Source organism: Geotrypetes seraphini, chromosome 13 (assembly GCF_902459505.1).
Source record: "Geotrypetes seraphini chromosome 13, aGeoSer1.1, whole genome shotgun sequence".
Classification (NCBI taxonomy): domain Eukaryota; kingdom Metazoa; phylum Chordata; class Amphibia; order Gymnophiona; family Dermophiidae; genus Geotrypetes; species Geotrypetes seraphini.
In genome coordinates, this window is record NC_047096.1 from 60,761,567 (window position 1) to 60,780,964 (window position 19,398).

General features: G+C 43.6%; 1 protein-coding gene across 6 annotated transcripts in view; it reads left to right on the plus strand.

Moving 5' to 3' along the window:
• Positions 1–19,398, plus strand: part of ARHGAP27 (Rho GTPase activating protein 27) — a 125,911-nt gene that overhangs the window by 76,099 nt on the left and 30,414 nt on the right. For all 6 annotated transcript variants that reach the window (XM_033918741.1, XM_033918743.1, XM_033918738.1 and 3 more), the window contains exons 3-6: positions 11,466–11,897; positions 13,790–14,014; positions 15,939–16,019; positions 18,425–18,544. In XM_033918741.1, coding sequence (XP_033774632.1) covers positions 11,466–11,897; positions 13,790–14,014; positions 15,939–16,019; positions 18,425–18,544 — 858 coding nt within the window. The remainder of the gene's footprint in view (positions 1–11,465; positions 11,898–13,789; positions 14,015–15,938; positions 16,020–18,424; positions 18,545–19,398) is intronic.

Genomic DNA, 19,398 nt, shown 5'->3' on the forward strand with positions numbered 1-19,398 from the left:
ATTTGGGTTAATCAGCTCTGATGCTGGGTTATTAACACATTTCTCCATTAGCTTTCTTACGTAACGCGCACTGTAAAACTTACGGTGTTTTATGAATGTGTGACCTGTGATAAGACAGTGTCTATGTGGCACATTATGAATCTTTTTCTGCAAACATGTAATAATTCTTTTGGTTGTGCTAAACCAGAGCTTATGAATGGATAGATTGCTTGAGGTTTGTGTTCAACAGCTTTACCAGGTGAAAATCAGTTTTCGTGTGGTCAGATTTAGCCGAATCTTCAGCTGCATATTTAGGCATTTAGTTTAGGTGGTGTTAAATGTCCCGATTACGATCGCTGCGTAACTTTACTCATTTCATGTGAGGCAGCGCTGCAGTCCCTGAGTAAGGGATCCTTTGCCTCGGCATCACAGAATCACGCTTTTAAACTGTGTTCAGTTAATCTGTGCTGTTAGGCAAGAAAGCCATTTTGCTGAATTAGATGTCTCCCACGATCCCCACGCTACAACAGTGGAGATCTTTGATGATAACAATAGTAAAAGCATTTTTTTAAAAAAAAAAAACCAACACTTGGACGTCCAAGTGCAATTTTCAAAACCGTCTTTCTGGACATTTTATGAGGCATTCTATCCACTGTGCATTCAACAGTAAAGGGGGGGCGTGTTGGAGGCGTGCTTAGACTTGGACGTCTTGGCGGCGATAAGTGAACCTTTCACAGGACGTCCTGGATGGAACTTAGATGTTTTGAGCTAGACCTGTTTTAAAAGCATCTAAGTGCCAAAAAGGCGCCCAAGATGACCACTGGAGGGATTAAGTTATGACCCCACACACACACGCTCACCCAGTTGTCATTGACCCTCTTCCACCCCCCAAAATCTGAATGAATCAATACATACCCATCTCTAGAACATCAGCACCTAGTATGAGAAATCCTAGTAGAGCATCACACAGGTCTCTTAAGTAGCCTGGTGGGTAGGCTAGTGTGCCATAGAGAGGAGAACTCAGGCCCATAAGCCACTGTAACTACTACATTTATGGTGGAAAGTGTGAGCCCACAAAAACCCTACTATGCTGCTATACAGGTGCCACCTGCAGTTATAAGGGCTATTGAGGTTTCCAGATCTGTCCAGGCTGGATGGTTTGGGAGTGCCGGCTTTTCTTTTCTTCTTCTCTTTTTGGTTTATTGGCTCTTTGCGGCTCTGCTTTTGGGGTTTAAGAGCTCCCCTCTGTTCTACTTGGGCGTTGAGGTCTCTCAGGAACCAGGACCTCGACCAGTTCTCAGTCTAGTCTGGATATTTGCTGACGGGGAGGGGGGAGTTGGACAACATACGGGGGAGAGGGGGGAGGTTTCATAGTTGTTCTTTACTGAAACTGCTGATGGCACGCCTTGTTCTTGTTTAATCAGGTCCTGTTTCTTGTACGGTTCTTTGCTTTCTGTTGTACGGTTCATAGACAACCCCGCGAAAGACAAAGGCGCGCGCCGACAACTGAGCGCAAGATGGAGGCGCGCGCTAAAGAAAATTACAGTTTTTAGGGGCTCCGACGGGGGTTTTTGTTGGGGATCCCCCCCAGTTTACTTAATAGAGATGGCGCCGGCGTTGTGGGGAGTTTGGGGGTTTGTAACCCTCCACATTTTACTGTAAACTTAACTTTTTCCCTAAAAACAGGGAAAAAGTGTTCAGTAAAATGTGGGGGGTTACAACCCCCCAACGCCCCCACAATGCGGCACAATCTCTATTAAGTAAAGTGGGGGGGTTCCCCCCCCACACACCCCCATCAGAGCCCTAAAAACAGTAATTTTCTGCGGCACTCGCATCTGCGCTGCACTCAATTGTCTGCGCGTGCCTTTGACCCGACGTACTTTGACCTGACACCCTGTTGTAGTGTTAGTCATCAATAAAAATAATTTCAACTTAAGGGCTATTGAGGTGATAGACAGGTGGGTATAGTAGGTTCTGGAAGAATTTTGAAGGGCTCAGCATAAATTAAGTTAACAGCGGTGTCCCACTGCTCAGTTGGAATGGCTGGCCCCTCCCACATCCAAATGGTCTGGATTTGGACGTTTTGCACTTGGACGTTTCTGTGGTTGAAAATGGCAACTCAAGTTGGATGTCCTGGCAGCCAAGACATCTAAGCAGACAATTTTCAAAAAAGAAATGGGGACGTCTAGCAGTTTTGCTGATTTCAAAAGCGGCCATTTGTTTGCCTTCAACGTTGGACGTCTTGCGGGAAACGTCCAAAGTCGGACTTAAACGCCCTATCGAAAATTCCCCTCCACTTATCTTTTGAATATCAATAGGTTTTTGATTGTGAGTCAGTTTTTGTTTATTTTGGTACACATCCAGGGAAGGGTGGGGGGGGGGTTATTTCGGTCATAATTTGATCTTTAAATATTTACACTTGGGATGGGTGGGAGGATGGAAGGATATGACTAATTGAATAGGGTAAGGTTATTGGGGAAATCTATGCTTCTGTGTTTTATTATATTATCGTTAGGTGGGTGGGAGAAAATGGTTGGTTATGTGTATTTGAAAGTTAAATGTGCTTATATTGACTTATTATATATGATTGCACTATTGAAGTTTGGAAAATCAATAAAGATTAAAAAAAAAAAAGTAGATGATGACCTAGACTCTAGGCAAGGACAACTATTTTGTGTCATATGGAAACCCTTTTGCATGTTGCTTAAACCACTAGCTCGTAGTCACTTTCTAAATGCTTGACATTTTACACGACGTACGTTACGTTATGTTGCTGTTTCAGGAAGGGGCGGGAAAGGATCGGTTGGAAGGGGTATAATAATGGTTTTAAGCCGTTCACGACAATGTACTTGAGGTAAGTTTTGGGTGCGTGTTGATGTTGCTGCGGAATAAAAATATTTAGACATAAACTTTGCTCAGGCAAAATTAAGTTAACATGCTAATTGTCTATGAACCCTTTTGGGTATGATGAGCTTAAATATGCCTCTGACCAGGTTTTGAGACACTGGGTCTAATCAAAAAATATTGTTTAAATTTACTGTTAGGAATGAATCAAACAGTAAGTTACAGTTTCCTTTCCTGGACGCTAGTCTAAAATGCTGGCGAATTCAATGAGAGAGATGAGAATATACAAACCCTTTTTGGGTTCATCCCGTCTATAAATTTGTCTTAAGCCCTACAAGTAGTGATCTTATGACCTTTTCAGTAAGAGCCAGAGAAGCCAGGTATCCACTCTGACCTTGTGGTCATGGGAAAGTCGTTTAACCCTCCATTTTCTGAGGCGCAAACTTAGATTTAAGTCCTCAGGGGAAAGGGAAATCTGTACTATATTCCCCTTGGGCTACAACTGAAAATCCAAGACCTGAATGCAAATCCAAATAAGGGCTAGAGCTGAGTCGGATCATCTGACTATGCTGTCCTAGTCCAAATCCTGGGGTAGGGAGGGTGTGAAATGTTATCTGTACCTGACACAGATGCTGGAGAATGAAGCAGATATGCTGCCATTTCTGGCCCAGATCCTGCTGGGGGAGGGACTTGAAGAACACTCCGGCTCTGGCCCAGATCCTAATTAGGGGGGGGGGGGAGGATCGAGGCACACTGATTGGGGGAAGGGGATTAAGGCACACCGCAACCCTGGCACAGTACTGATTGAGGGCGGAGGATTGAAGCTAGGTTTACCATATTTTAAACAGTATAATCCTGGTCTGCCTCAAACCACACCCCATTCTGCCCCAGCCACACACCCCACAGCCTCCTCTCTTCTTTCCTGCTGGGTCTCGAGGGCCTCTGAACATACACAGATGCGTATAAAGTCATCCACACATGCTCAGAAGCCCTCCAGATATGGTGGGGCTTTCCAAAACTCGGACAACTCGGATTTTCATGGATGTCTGGTGACCCTAATTAAAGTACACTGTGGCCCTGGCACAGATCTTGGCGGGGGAGGAGGATTGAGGCACACTGCAGTCCTAACCTAGATCCCAGTTGGGGGGGGGGTGGATTGAAGTACACAGTGGCCCTGTTGGGAGAGGGGAAGGATTAAGAAAAGTTGCTTACTGCTGATCTGCTGGCTCCTAGGTTGCTCAGGGCCTGCTTTGTTTTGACCCATTCACTTTGTGAGTGCTACACTTCCTTTCATGGATTTCCGGTTTGCGCTGAACAGGATGTTTCTAGCTTGCGCTTCACATATCAGAGGGTGGCAACAGTAAAAATAGGCACAGAAATGTTCAGCCTTAGAGGCAGCCGGAAGATATTTGATGTTACTGAGGTTAGAATAGAAGATGAGGCTTTTGAAAGGGCTCCAAAATAAACACTCACCGGTGTATCCACTTTATAGCCTTTTTTAATCTCAAAATATAATTTGTCTTTTGTTTTAACAAAATGCAGTGAAGGCCATTCATTAAATATTGTTAGTCCAGTTTCCACATCTGTAAGCTTTTTTTCTCCTCCGCTTGCCCTTCTGCTCTCCTGAGGGTATTCCCACTTGACTTACCAGGGCACATTGTAAATTAATCACGGGCCTACTCTCATGGGCCTGTGGGCACGGTTTCTAGGGGAAACACAGAAGGAGCTTCCTGTTTGAAAATTTATGCTGCGGGGTAAGGGGAATAGACTTTTGTACCTGCTCCACGAAACAGTCTTTTCCATTTATCAGCGTGGTAGTACGGACATGGAGTATGGTCGGGAGGAGGATTCCCTCGTCCTCGTTTCATTCTGTAGTCATGCCTTGTGAGGGCTGTCTACAGAGATAAATATTGGACAGTCTGAAAATTCCACCCCCTCAGTCTGGCATGGAGTGCAACCAGAATTTACAGTGCTCTTTTTGCCATTTTACATACTCAGTTCATGTGCTGTTTTCTCTCCTTGAAACATACGTGACAGATTCAAAGTGCATGGACAGTTTCAACCAGTGGCGTAGTCGGAAAGCCAGTTTTGGGCGGGCCTGAACCCAAAGTGGGCATCTCTTTCCCTCCCTCCCCCCCTCAGCCCATCTCTTTACCTCTCTCCCACCCCTGCCTATCTCGCACTTCTAGAGCTGGGACTGTGGCAGGCGGAAGTTGCTCTTTCCTAGAGGTGGAGCACCAGGCTGCATGGAGCCGCTGCGGCAAGCTCTTTCCACAGCCTGTGTTGCACAGGCGAGTGCCGGGCCCTTATCCCCCACGTGCTCGCTGTTCTGCCTTGGAAGAGCCTGGGTGGGCCTGGGTCAAGATTAGGCAGGCAGGGCCCACCCATAGCTACACACATTGCCTTGAGAAAATTCCTACAAAAGATACCTATAGTTTCTCCTTGAAAACCAGGAAGTGTGAAGGGGTCTGGGTGAAAACCAGATCCTTCGAATCTCCCATTTTTACCCAGACCCACTGAGGAGTACTTGGTCTGTCTCTGCATGTGGATGTGGGAGGGAAGGTAAATAAAACTCATATATTTGACAATATAATGCAAGTATGCTGGTGTCCTCGCCTGACCTAATATTCTGCTTCTTGAGTTAATATTTTACTTTCTGAAAAACATCTTTTTTGCAGGCTATTGGATTTGTGCTGCTTGATTGAAGTGATGTAATGAATGAGCGGCCGAGATGTCATTTATGGGTTGTTTTGGTATAATCTTATGATGTGCCTTTTTGCAGATGATACCAAGATTTGTAACAGAGTAGACACCAAAGAGGGAGTGGAAAATATGAAAAAGGATCTGCAAAAGTTAGAGGAATGGTCTAATGCCTGGCAACTAAAATTCAACGCAAAGAAATGCAGAGTAATGCATTTGGGGGATTAATAATTGGAAGGAACTGTATATTCTGGGAGGAGAGAAGCTGATATGCATGGACGGGGAGAGGAACCTTGGGGTGATAGTGTCCGAAGATCTAAAGGCGAAAAAACAGTGTGACAAGGCAGTGGCTGCTGCCAGAAGGATGCTGAGCTGTATAAAGAGGCATAGTCAGTAGACGGAAGAAGGTGTTGATGCCCCTGTACAGGTCATTGGTGAGGCCCCACTTGGAGTATTGTGTTCAGTTTTGGAGACCGTATCTGGCGAAAGACGTAAAAAGACTTGAGGCGGTCCAGAGGAGGGCGACGAAAATGATAGGAGGCTTGCGCCAGAAGACGTATAAGGAGAGACTGGAAGCCCTGAATATGTTTACCCTAGAGGAGAGGAGAGACAGGGTTGATATGATTCAGACGTTCAAATATTGAAGGGTATTAACGTAGAACAAAATCTTTTCCAGAGAAAGAAAAATGGTAAAACCAGAGGACATAATTTGAGGTTGAGGGGGTGGTAGATTCAAAGGCAATGTTAGGAAATTGTACTTTACGGAGAGGGTGGTGGATGCCTGGAATGTGCTCCCGAGAGAGGTGGTGGAGAGTAAAACTTTGACTGAGTTCAAAGAAGCGTGGGATGAACACAGAGGATCTAGAATCAGAAAATAATATTAAAAATTGAACTAAGGCCAGTACTGGGCAGACTTGCATGGTCTGTGTCTGTATATGGCCATTTGGTGGAGGATGGGCTGGGGATGGCTTCAATGGCTGGGAGGGTGTAGATGGGCTGGGGTAGTTTTTAATGGAGATTTTGGCAGTAGGAACCCAAGCACAGTACCGGGTAGAGCTTTGAATTCTTGCCTAGAAATAGCTAAGAAGAAAAAATGTAAATTGAATCAGGTTGGGCAGACTGGATGGACCCTTCTGGTCTTTATCTGCCGTCATCTACTATGTTACTATGTTTGCTGATGTAGGGGATCTTTGTGTTGTGCAAGTCTTGAAATATGTATGTAACATTGTGAGCCGCCTTAGATAAAGGCGGATTAAAAATGTTTTAAATGAATAAAATAAAATTTTCAGTTCTTGGGCCTTCTATGGCCCTCCTCTTGCTTCTCCATTCCCACTTCCCCAACAACTTTCCCTTCCTCTTTGATCTGTCGCCTTGAGCCTGTATAGGTATGTGCGACTCACAAATGGAAGATTAGATATTCTTGATTTTCAACTTTGGGTGCTAGAAATTGTTTGATGCACATTAGAATTTGATGCATTCAAATTGGCTTTAACGCCTTAGTAAAAGACCCCCTTGGTCAGTTTTGTATGCACTGACTGGGGGTGATCTAGGCAATGTGATGGATCAGGAAGACTAGAAAGAGCTGCTGGTTGACTCAATTCTGATCATTAAGATCCCAGAAGGATGTGTGTCCAGGGGCTTCTACCCCGGAGGGAAGAGTCAGGAAGGCCATTATAGTGGGAGATTCATTTATTAGGCATTTATTGGTCACTTGTCTGCCTGGTGCAAAGGTGGCGAACAGGGGAGATATGATTCAGATGTTCAGATACTTAAAAGGTATTAACAAAGAATAAAATCTTTTCCAGTGAAAGGAAAATGGTAAAACCAGAGGGCATAATTTGAGGTTGAGGGGCGGTAGACTCAAGAGTAATGTTAAGAAATTCTTTATGGAGAGGGTGGTTGATGCCTGGAATGCCGTCCCAAGGGAGGTGGAGGAGAGGAAAACAGTGACAGACTTCAAAAAAGTGTGGGATGAACACAGGATCTCTAATCAGAAAATAATGGTATATATTGAAGAACTAAGGCCAGTACAGGGCAGACTTGCAGGGTCTGTGTCATGTATATGGCCATTCAGTTGAGGTTGGACTGGAGAGGGCTTCAACGGTTTAGATGGGCTGGAGTGGGCTTTGACGGAGACTTAAGTAGATGCAACCTAAGCACAATACCAGGCAGAGCTCTGGGTTTCTGGCCCAGAAATATCTAAGAAAATGGACAATTTAAATTAAATCATGAATTTAGAGAGTGTATACAGTTGGGCAGATTGGATGTACCATTCGGATCTTTATCTGCTGTCATTTACTATGTTACGTCACACATCTCCTACCTCGTAGATAAGATTTTAGACAGAGCTGGGGAGAAACCTACTGTCTTAGTACCAATGACATAGAGATATGTGATAGGGAGGTTTTGGAAGCCAAATGTAGACTCTTAGGTAGGAAGCTAAAATCCAGAACCTCCGGGTAGCACTTTCAGAAGTGCTCCCAATTCCACACACAGGACCCAAGAGACAGGCAGAGCTCCAGAGTCTGAATGCATAGATTAAGTGATGGTGCAGGGAGGAAGGTTTTAGATTTCTCAGGAACTGGGTGACATTCTGGGAAAGAAGGTGCCTATTCCACAAGGATGTGCTCCACCTTAACCAGGGTGGAACCAGGCTGCTGTCATCATCAACATTAAAAAAGTAGATAGAGCAGTCTTTAAACTAGAAACTGGGGCAAGGCCAACAGTCGCTCAAAAGTGCATAGTTCGGAACAAGGATTGCCAGTTGACGTAGTGTATCTAGATTTTCAGCAAGCTTTCAGTAAAGTTCCTCATGAGAGGCTCCTGAAAAAATTAGAGTCATGGAGGCAACGTTTTGTTGTGGATTAGGAATTGGTTATTGGACAAAAAACAGAGGGTAGGGTTAAATGAACATTTTTCTCAGTGGCAGTGGGAACCCAAGCACAGTACCGGGTAGAGCTTTGGATTCTTGCCCAGAAATAGCTAAGAAGAGAAAATTTTAAAAATTTAAATTTAATTAGTTTGGGCAGACTGGATCTCCTATCATTTTCGTCGCTCTTGTGATCCTTGGAGCTATGGACTATAAGGGGGAAGGCAGTTTCCATTCTTTCTGATATTTTGTGTGTGCTTTTTTTATTTCTTTTGGAAATTGTAATAATTGTACTTTCATATTTTTCATCAATGCTTATTTTCCCAGAAATACATGATAATTTTTGGTCACTGTTCCTGATATTTATTGCTCCATGGGTAGACTGTAAAAAAAAAAAGAGGATTAGTGTTTTTTTAAAGACTGGTTGAGGCAGTCAAAAAATATCTGGATATTTATACAGTGTCCCGAAAGAACAAAACCCCCACAACATCTTTCCAGATAACCAAAATGCGTGCTACTGCATCAGAAGCTTCTTCCTGAATTTTGAGATATTTCCGAGTACTTTATTTTTCAACAGGATGGAGCTCCAGCTCAGTGAACTCGCTACACAGATGAGCTCTTAGTTAATGAAAACCCAGAAATCATTGAACCAACAGCTCAGTGGTATTGAAGACAGACTTTGTGAATGCGTCAAGGTTGAACGCAACTTATGAATTAACCATGAAAACAAAAAAATTGTACTTATGTATTTTCAAAGGTCAGACTATTTTTTTTTTTTTTTTAAACTATGTAAGGGTCTTATTTTTTTCTGGACACAGTGTAGTACCGCTATCCAGATAGTGGCAAGTGCCAAATTTCCAAATAAAAGTGGTCAATTCTGGATAAATTATCCAGATAGCAGACTGAATACAGACCTGCCAAGTCTCCTGCCTTTAAGGTTCATCTTCTACACTCCCACTGGGGAGCCAGGATCTCCTACTGAGCATATTACTCCAGTTTTGAAAGCTCTACACTGGTTACCTCTTCAGCAGAGGATTTGTTACCAAGCATTATCAGTTGTTCATCAAATGTTGTACACTTCTCCCTCTGTATTCGCTGTGATAGGGGATTAACGGACCTGTGAATACAGAAAAGCCGTGAATAACTTTTTCATATGTTATTTGCTGTTTTCTATTAAAAACCATCGTGAATATGGTGAAACCGCGAATAACATGGTGGGAGACCTGGCCTGTTCCTGAAGGAGAGGCAAAACATGGTGAAGAAAGTGCTGGGAATCAGCAATTTTTTTTTTTTCCTGTAAATCCTTGGAATCAGCGATTTCTCTACGTAAGCTGCTGAAATTTGGGGGAGGAGCCAGCAAGCTCGAAACCGCAAATGCTGAAACTGCGAATACGGAGGGAGAAGTGTACTCCCCTGTTCCTACTTGTTTTCAGAACCTGTGGGAAGTTTATCAACCTGCCAGATGTTTGCGATCTGAGGGAGGGACGTCACTAATCAGTCTAAAAGAAAATGGAATTCGTTATGCAAAATCCCAAAAGTCTGTTTTTTTTTCCATTGCTGGTAAAAAAAAAAAAATCTCTGGAATTCAATCTTGGGTTCAATGAGAGTATGCAAAGATCGGATGTCCTTTAAGAAATGATTGGAAACGCAGTTATTTGTAGAAGCCTTTCTCTAAACTCTGTGGTTATTGTTTTGTTTTCTGATTTTCTGACATTTTGATATTAAGAGAAATTTGTTGTATTTTATTATGGTTGTGTTTGTTTTGTTTTTTGTTTTTTTTTTAGATAATATTTCTTTATTGAGCAAACCAGTATATACAAAATAGAACAGAGTAAAGGGACAATGGTTGTGTTTTAAAACTGTGTATATAATGTTCTTGTACATCACTTAGGGGTCCTTTTATTGAGGCATGCTAGCCGTTTTAGCACGCGCTAAACGCTAATGCGTCCATTATAGTCTATGAACGCGTTAGCGTTTAGCGAGCTCTAAAACGGCTAGCGTGCCTTAGTAAAAAGACCCCTTAGTTTTTTGGGTTTTTTTTTTTTTAAATTTCATTTTTATTAATTTTACAAAGATAAAATTACATTTCAACAAATTAAGAATACAAAGAATAAAAACAAATCTCAAAATCGCCCAATATAAGGGGGTTATGGTAAGATGTGTACCTGGGAACTTTTATGTGAAGTTTACTGCAATGTCCATTCCTCTGCTGGGATTAGGATAGCCCCGCCCCCCAGGCCTGCCCAGTTACGCCCACGTCACGCCCCCGCCCCGCCCCCTCAACCTGTTCTCGTCAGTCAGTCGGGTATCTGTGCATTCACGGCTGCAACGCCATGATGTCACACACGCCTATGTGCCTGACGTTGCCGCATTGCACGCGTGGATGCCCTCCCGACGCGGTCCCAAAGAAGAAGCTTTTCAAAACCCGGACAAAGTGCTGGATTTTGAAAAGCCGTCCAGACACCCGGGTACGCTGTCTTAAAAGAGGACATGTCCGGTTAAATCCGGAAGTCTTGTAACCCTAGCTGGGACGTCTATGTGGCCAATCTGCTAAAACTGCTGGCCCTTCCTACGTTTCAATGGCTTGTTTTGTACATTTTTCTTGTGTATGTGTTGGGGTTTGTTTGGGGTTTTTTTTTTTCAAAAATGGTTCAGAAAGATAGGTGCACATCTGAAAATGACCATTTTCGGGGAAAAAAACAAGGCAGTTTTGAAAATGAGCATGTTTAAACATAGAAGATGACGGCAGAAAAGGGCTACAGCCCATCAAGTCTGCCCACTCTGCTTACCCCCCTGTCTGTGCTCTAATGACCCAATTTCCTTATCTTGACCCTCTTAGGGATCCCACATGGGTATCCCATTTATTCTTAAAGTCTGGCACGCTGTCTGCCTCGATCACCTGCACTGGTGATCGAGGCAGACAGCGTGCCAGACTTTAAGAATAAATGGTACTGGATGTTTGAGACGTCCAAACTTGGATTTGGACATCATATAAAAAATAGCCCTCCACGTGTGTAACAGCTTCTGTGTTTCTTAACACTCACTGCGCTTCATTTCAATTCCTTCTCTCCAGGCAAAAGAGAAGAAAGAAGCTGGTTCTTCCATCTATGAGAATATAGAGGTGTTACGCCAGGAAGCTGAGCTCAGTGCCCGCTCCTCTCGCCCACACAGCTCTAGTAGTACCCTCGAAGAATGGGAAACGCACACTGATCTTGGCACAGGGAAAGTCTACTACTATAACAGTCTGACTGGACAGACCACCTGGGATTCACCTTTTGACCTGCTGGAAGATAAGTCCGAGCCCCCGGGTAGCCCTCTCTTAGCCTACTCCCCGAGTCCCAGAGGCACCGATTGGGAAAAACACTTCGATGAAGTCAGCGGACAGTTCTTCTTCTACAATTCGGGGACAGGAGAGACCTCGTGGGAAGCTCCAGAGCTGGAGGAAGAGCTCAATCAACGAGAAATGAAACCTGGGCTTTCACAGTGCAGCTCGATGAGCCAGAGGGTATGTGATGAGGGCTCTTGGCTTATTCTGCTTAGTGAAATGAAAGGATTTTGCAGTGTTCCATAGCTATAAAAAGTGATGATTTCTGGGGCAGGTTGCGATGTATTTGAAATATTACATTGCATTATATTAATGACTTATATTCTGCCTTAACCTTGCAATTCTAGGCAGAGTACAAAAGAGGTAAACTGGAAATGTATTTTATTTATTTATTTAAAACATTTGTAGCCCACATATCAAACGTCTATGCAGATAATACCATTACATGTGTAATAAAACTAGACAAATCAAAATCAAACATCACCAACAGTATTCAGGAGGACATTACCAGGAGAGTTACAGGATTTGAGATAATTAAGGTACTGCGTTAGTTTGTCTTGACAAATTTTCTGAATTGCAGGGTTTTTATTTCCCTTCGGAGGGTTTTGTAATCGGGCGTTGTTATCGGTAAGTTGGAGAGGTGGCGGTTAAGTTTCGCTGCCTGAGTTGCTGGTAGGCCATCGTGTAGGTACTTCAAGAGTATTTTCTTCTACATTGGTCATGGTTTTAGCCAGGGCTTTTTTTCAGGGGATACTGAGTACTGGTACCTTTTCAGCTGCCTTCTAAAGTTGATCCATTGTCCCCCAAATGTTAATGAAAGATCCCAAGCCCGGCACACCAATATTTTTATAGATTCTTGACTCCTGCTCTCTTCACACAAAGGTGCTGGGGTGGGGATTCAGGGGATGGGAGGGAGGTTCGGGGGAATATCCAGTGGCAGGAGGGAGTAGGCATCCCTCCTGCCTTTTTGAACAGGGAGGGGAGGGGATGGTTCGGTGGGTGGCGCCTGGCATTGGGAGGGGGCCTCTGTTGGCAAGAAGGAGTGGGCATCCCTCCTGATGATTTTCGCTGGCCCGGCAGGAAGGGGGGCTCAGTTCCAGGTGCTGGTTTGTCATCGTCGGGGGTTTATGTATGTGTGTATGTGTGTATGCTTTTTTTGGGTTTCTTAATGGGGCAGATATTCTGCATATGTAACACATGCACAGCATCTATGCCCATTTAAAAGAAGTGTTAGTAAGACAATTAAGCTACTGGTCTTGACCAGTCGCTTTTTTTTGTGCATTGCCAAGTGATGTTAGTGCATCAATCGCTCTGATAGTTTGCTTTAATATTAAATAGTTAATTTGCATGGCTGAATCGGAAAATGGGCGATCGAGGGGGAAAAACACGCGGTGAGCCATTTTGTGCATCGGGTCGGCAAATGCGATCGTTGCTAAAGCAGGCAAAACTGACTTTATCTGGGCCTAGGCGCCTTGGTTATCACCCCACATCTGAAGGATAGTCTGGCATTTGAGCGCCAGCACCTTTTTAAAAAAAAAAAAAAAAAAAAAGCACATTGGTTTTAGCTTAAGCAGAAAGAAGAGGCCAAAGTCAAATCCATAATTTTGTTACTAAACTAAACTAAACCTTAGGTTTATATACCGTACCATCTCTGTAGACACAGAGCTCGGGACGGTTTACAGGATTTAGGATGAGAAAGGAACTCCAGTGGAGGGTTTAAGGTTTAGGTGTAAGAGGGTGGGGATGGGTGGGAGAGGCCAAAGGTTTGTGAGTGGGACTGATGGGGGTAAACATTGATGGGGAAGGCATGTGCGTTCCTTGTGAACAATCGGTGGCCAGGAGGTAGTGTCGGACTGGTTTTATGGATTGATTTCTCTGAGCCACTCAGTTCTGGAGGTCACTGGCTTGGTATTCCCGCTGATCCATTTCCAGAAACTTCAGGCTTTGTATCTCTGCTCTTTCATTGAGCCTATCCACTCCATTCTGGCCTTTATTTTGCTCCCCAAGGGAGTAACGCTTGAAACGAGACCTGACATATGATGACCGTGTTTTTTTTTTCCTGATGTTTCCAGCCACCCACTCCCGAAACTGATTACCCTGAGCTTTCCCCGGATGAGCTGGAGTGCTATCCCAGAGAAGATTACTCCCCTCTTGCACCCCAGACTTCATTTGAGTATCCTGATGTTCAACCGGAGACCTCCCCAACACACATTGGCTATTCCTGGCAACCACTGGGGTGGACGTCCCAGGTCAAAGATGGGCAAAGGCTCTACACAAACAATTATACACATGAAACGGTAAGGCCACATCAAATGCATCCCCAAAGCCTTGTCAACAGTTAATTATATAGTCTTATACCTTGTGATTTTTTTTTAAAGTAACAGATAAAGTGAAATGAAATATGGTTGATATTGTTAAGACTTGAGTTTAATTGTTTAAAGCTAAAGGAATATTACCTTGCAAGAAATTGAAAACCCTCCATATTGTAGATTATATTTTGAGACTGTAGCATATTCAGATTCAACTATTTATTCTACTGGATAAATTTCAGGCGTCAGAATAGTGAAGGGGGGGGGGGTAGAGATTTAAAAGCTTGAAATTGTAGGACCTTACCTGGAAAATCTATATTTGAAGTTGTGGAGCTGGTATGAGGTCCTGTCTCCAAGGAGAGAGGGGGGGGGGGGGGGGCTGTCTTTTGCCTAAGATAAATTAAGCTGGAAACTGTTTTGAGGCGATGAGAAGTTAAAAGATTTAAGAGATGTCTTAAAATGAGGTGGTTGTGTCCTATAAATCCACTATACTTGAATATAATGGACAATTTTATAAAGTGTGGCCCTAACGCCAGTTACATATGTAAATATTTGGCATCTTAACATGTACATGCATATGGGTCACATATGCGTCTAAGGGTTGTTCTGTAAACACACACATATCCACACTAGCACATATTGTATGGGTGGGCGGAGCATGAACAGAGTGCACATTTACATACTGTACATAGCTTACAGAACACTGGGGGGAGGGGTTGATATGCAAAGTGATTTAACCAGCCAGAAATCACTGCTGGATGATGGCTAAATTACCTGTTCGGGGCTAACTACTATTTGGCAGTGCCACTTAACCGGTTAGCGCAGGGGTGGGCAACTCCAGTCCTCAAGGGGCCGGAATCCAGTGGGGTTTTCAGGATTTCCCCAATGAGTATGCAGTAATGCTTTTTTGAAATTGTATCTTGTGCTGAAATGTCTCGGTTTTCCTGTTGTGAACCGCCTACGACTGTTGGCAGGGCGGTATACAAGAAAATAAATTATTATTATTATTATTATCTATTTGCATGCTCTGCTTTCAATGCATATTCATTGGGGAAATTCTGAAAACTCGACTGGATTCTGGCCTTTGAGGACCGGAGTTGCCCACCTCTGGGTTAGCGCCAAACTGAAAACCGGCTATGTTGAGGGGATTCCAGGGCAGAGTCGGCACTTGGCTGATGAAGTGCTCATTTGACCTCCCAGGGGACCACAGGTGGCACGAGTAGAGAGAAAACGTCACTCCATCAAATTCAACCATCTTCACTTCTACAAAGCCCGCGGTAGCAATTCCCACACAGCAAATGTGACACTACCCACTCAGTTCCTATGGACGGGGTCGCATTTGCCATGCTGGAACTTGCTACCTTGGCTTTGTAAAAGGGGCCCTAAGTGAGTTACCTCTGGATTTCATTATGGGGCAATGCTATAGAGTCCGATTAATTTTCAATCTTAAAAAAAAAAATCAGATCATGTCACACCTTATTACCAAAGACTACATTGGTTACCAGTCGAGGCTAGAGTCAGATTTAAGTTTGGTTGTTACATGGCTTAGCACCTGATTATCTTGTAGATAATTTTTGTAGATTGTGAGCACACCAGGATAAACGGGAAAATGCTTGAAGATCTGAATAAATTAATGTAAACCATTCTGAGTTCCCCGGGGAGAACAGTATAGAAAAGTGGGTGCACAAATGTGGGTGTCATGTATAGAAACCAGGAGGGTAAATTATTGGCTTCTTTATTTCTAAACAATAAATCTTGTGCACTTTCACCTCTTCTGCCCACAGGGGGAGGATATGAATGAAAACTCTCTGCCTTGATGGTCCTTTGGGCTCCTGTGACATTGTTTTAGGCTGGAAGGAGGAAAGGCTATAATCTTGAATTTCATCGGTGGTGTGTTTTGTTTTTTTCACAGTGGATACAGTCGCAAGATGATTATGGAAAACCTTATTTCTACACATTAGATGGATCTGCATCTCAATGGAACCTTCCACAGGTGACATATATGGGCAAGCTGGCTAGATCACCTATTTAAAGTGTGTGGCGCAGTGGTTGGATCTACAGCCTCAGCACCCTGGGGTTGTGGGTTCAAACCCCGTGCTGCTCCTTGTGACCCTGGGCAAGTCACTCAGTCCTCCATAGCCCCAGGTACGTTAGATAGATTGTGAGCCCACCGGGACAGAGAGGGAAAACGCTTGAGTACCTGATTGTAAAAACCGCTTAGATAAACCTTGATAGGCGGTATAGAAATACCTAATAAACTTGAAACTTGAAACACCTCAGTCCTTGAGGGCCGCAACCCAGATGGTTTTTAAGGTTTCCCCAATGACTATACATGAGATGTATTTGCATGAAATGCCTCCATTGTACGCAGATAAATTTCATGTCTATTCATTGGGAAAATCCTGAAAATCTGACTGGGTTGCGATCCTTGAGGACCAAGTTGATCACCCTTGCGCTTTGCTATACTGCACAGTATAGCACTGTACAGTGCTGATGACATCAGAGCCCAACATCTAGACATCAAGTAGTTCATCAGCTTTATTGGTACCTGGAAATTATTTTCCCAGAATATATGATGGTATCATTCGTTTTTTGTTGTTATAATACATTTGGTTGAAGTTTATAATAAAATAGTATTGATGAAATCAGGATGTCCAGAATATCCAGTGATCCTGGATTTAGCTTTATCTAAAGAGAGACTAGTATTTTGATTAATAAAACATATAACTAACAAAAACTGCTAACAAAAACCTACCCAATATAGTTGCCGGAGGTGATAGAAATGGTTTCTAAAGGTTGCTGGAATTTGCGAGATTAAGGTGAGTGATGAGTCTAGCAATATCCTAAATTTCCTGACCTGTGATATTAGGAGTTTGTACTTCCCAAATAGTATTTGAAGTCGGGTATTTGTCCACTCATGTTGTGGCCCCACAAAATCTCAGTTTTTTTTATCTAATATGCATGTCGTAGCAAAAAAATGTAGATGAACCTACCAAAGCTCGTAAGGATGTTAGAATAAATCTAAATACAGTGGTACCTCGGTTTACGAGTCCACCGGTTTGCGAGTGTTTTGCAAGATGAGCAAAACACTCGGCAAACTTTTGTCTCGTAAACCGAGCACTGCCCCGATAAACGAGCACTCAGCAATGGTGGCCCAGGGGCGAGTATCTGCCTGTGGGTGCTGCAACGATTCCAAAGTGGTGCCTTCCTTCCCTCGGGGTCCCAGTGCGGCTGCCCTCCCACTTCGGCCGATGCCTCTGCCGTCAGTCAGCATCTCCCGGCTCCTAATCCAAGCCGGTCGCCATCCTGAATGAGCATGCGCGCAGCTTCACCTCTCCTCTCCTCTCCTAAGTCAGCCGCTGCCCCGACAACACGCTCACCACATACCATTGCAAACTTTGGTTGTGGAACAAATCTTCTGAGTTTGCATTAAGGCCTATGGGGAACTTTGCTTTGATAGACGAGCGTTTTGGATTACGAGCATGATCCTGGAACGGATTATGCTCGTAAACCAAGGTACCACTGTATACAACTCCCTTATATCAAAATAACACACTCCTTAGACAGCAGAGTGAACTAGAGCATCATATGGTCAAATATTGTAATCGTCTCTGACGGTGCAAACGCTTAAAGATGTACAAAAATCCAGAGGGGAGGCCAAAGCCTTAGAACCCCTCCTGCACCGACCTTAATCGAGAAAAGTGTGAGAAATTTGAAACTTGGGTAAATTACCTCATCGACATAAAAAAACCTTCCCCAATTGGAAAACATTGAAAAAAAAAAAGCCTTGTGCAATACAGAGAGCAATAACAAAAACAGAACCAATGTGTAATTCAAACATTAATCCAGTGATTGAATCAATGAAATACTTATCTCCGTTGTGGAGTTGATCTCGCATCAATTGAATCAATGGAGTAGCAAAAATCTGGCATCTTCAGTGATCACTCCTCTGAATAGTGCCATTTTCTGAATGCCCTATACAAGGCGTGTCAAAGTCCCTCCTGGAGGGCCGCAATCCAGTTGGGCTTTCAGGATTTCCCCAATGAATATGCATGAGATTTATTTGCATGCATATTCATTGGGGAAATCCTGAAAACCCGACTGGATTGCGGCCCTCAAGGAGGGACTTTGAGACCCCTGCCCTAAACCCTGCCTTTTTTTTAAGACATTAAACTTTGGTCAACTTATAGGTCAAAACTCTCTGAATGCTTTGGAACCGGGTGAGATACAGGAGGGTGATTGGTGGTAAATGGGATCGTTACATGAGGGGGCAAAATAATGTATTATTGGGCTGAGGTACACGGTGGAGTGAATAAAATATTCACTGGCACAATGAATAGTTATGAAGTTAAATTATATGATTCCTTCAGGACTGATCTAATGATCCTGTTTCTGCAGATACCATCCCCACTGTCCTTCCAGCAGAGAGCCAGCAGTGATTCTGAGCCAGAGGGCAGCCCCCTGCTGAGCTGGCGCCAGAACTCGCCGTTCAGCTTCACCCTCTCCAGCACCATCCCGGTGAGTTGTGCCATGAAAGAAGGCGGGCGATCCTCACCCCTCCAGGAGAATGGAGAAGCTCAAGGAATGCTTGCCTTTGTTCTGTGAGCATTTTAGGATTGCGCATTCAATTCATTACATACTATAGAAAAATCTAGCATGGTGCGCAAAATTGATTTAATGTGCATTAACCTATAAATTAATTAATGCACAATTGATTTAAATGCATGAGCAATAAATGTGTGAAATGAACCCCGTAAATGAACAAAAATTGGGGACGGGGAAATGGCCACATTTTCCAAAATTGAACCTAAACTTTTTGTGCATTTTCTTCTTGTCCTTGGGTTCCCCAACTCATAGGGGCCCTACAAATGTGTGTTAAGGGAATAATAAGTTGGTTTGTCAAATAATGCGACTTAAATGGCAAAAAAGAGCCTTATTTGCTTTTAGTGCAATCCCATTTTAGATGTAATGAGATGCAAATGCATGCGAAGCCAAAGTGTGATATTTATCACAGCTTCTTATTCGGAACAGGCTCCATTGGCCTATGGCAGGGGTAGGCAATTCCAGTCCTCGAGAGCCGGAGCCAGGTCAGGTTTTCAGGATATCACAGTAAATATGCATGAGCTAGATTTGCATCTCAAGGAGGCAGTGCATGCAAATCCATCATATTCATTGTAGATATCTTGAAAACCTGACCTGGCTCCGGCTCTCGAGGACCGGAATTGCCTACCCCTGGTCTATGGTGCCATGGGCACCATGGGATCTCAGGCGAAGTATACAACTGGTTTCAAGGATTCCTTAAAACAAGAACATACAGAGTAAAAACAAACGATCTTATATCGGAGCCTTGGACCAACCCCTGCGGAGTACCC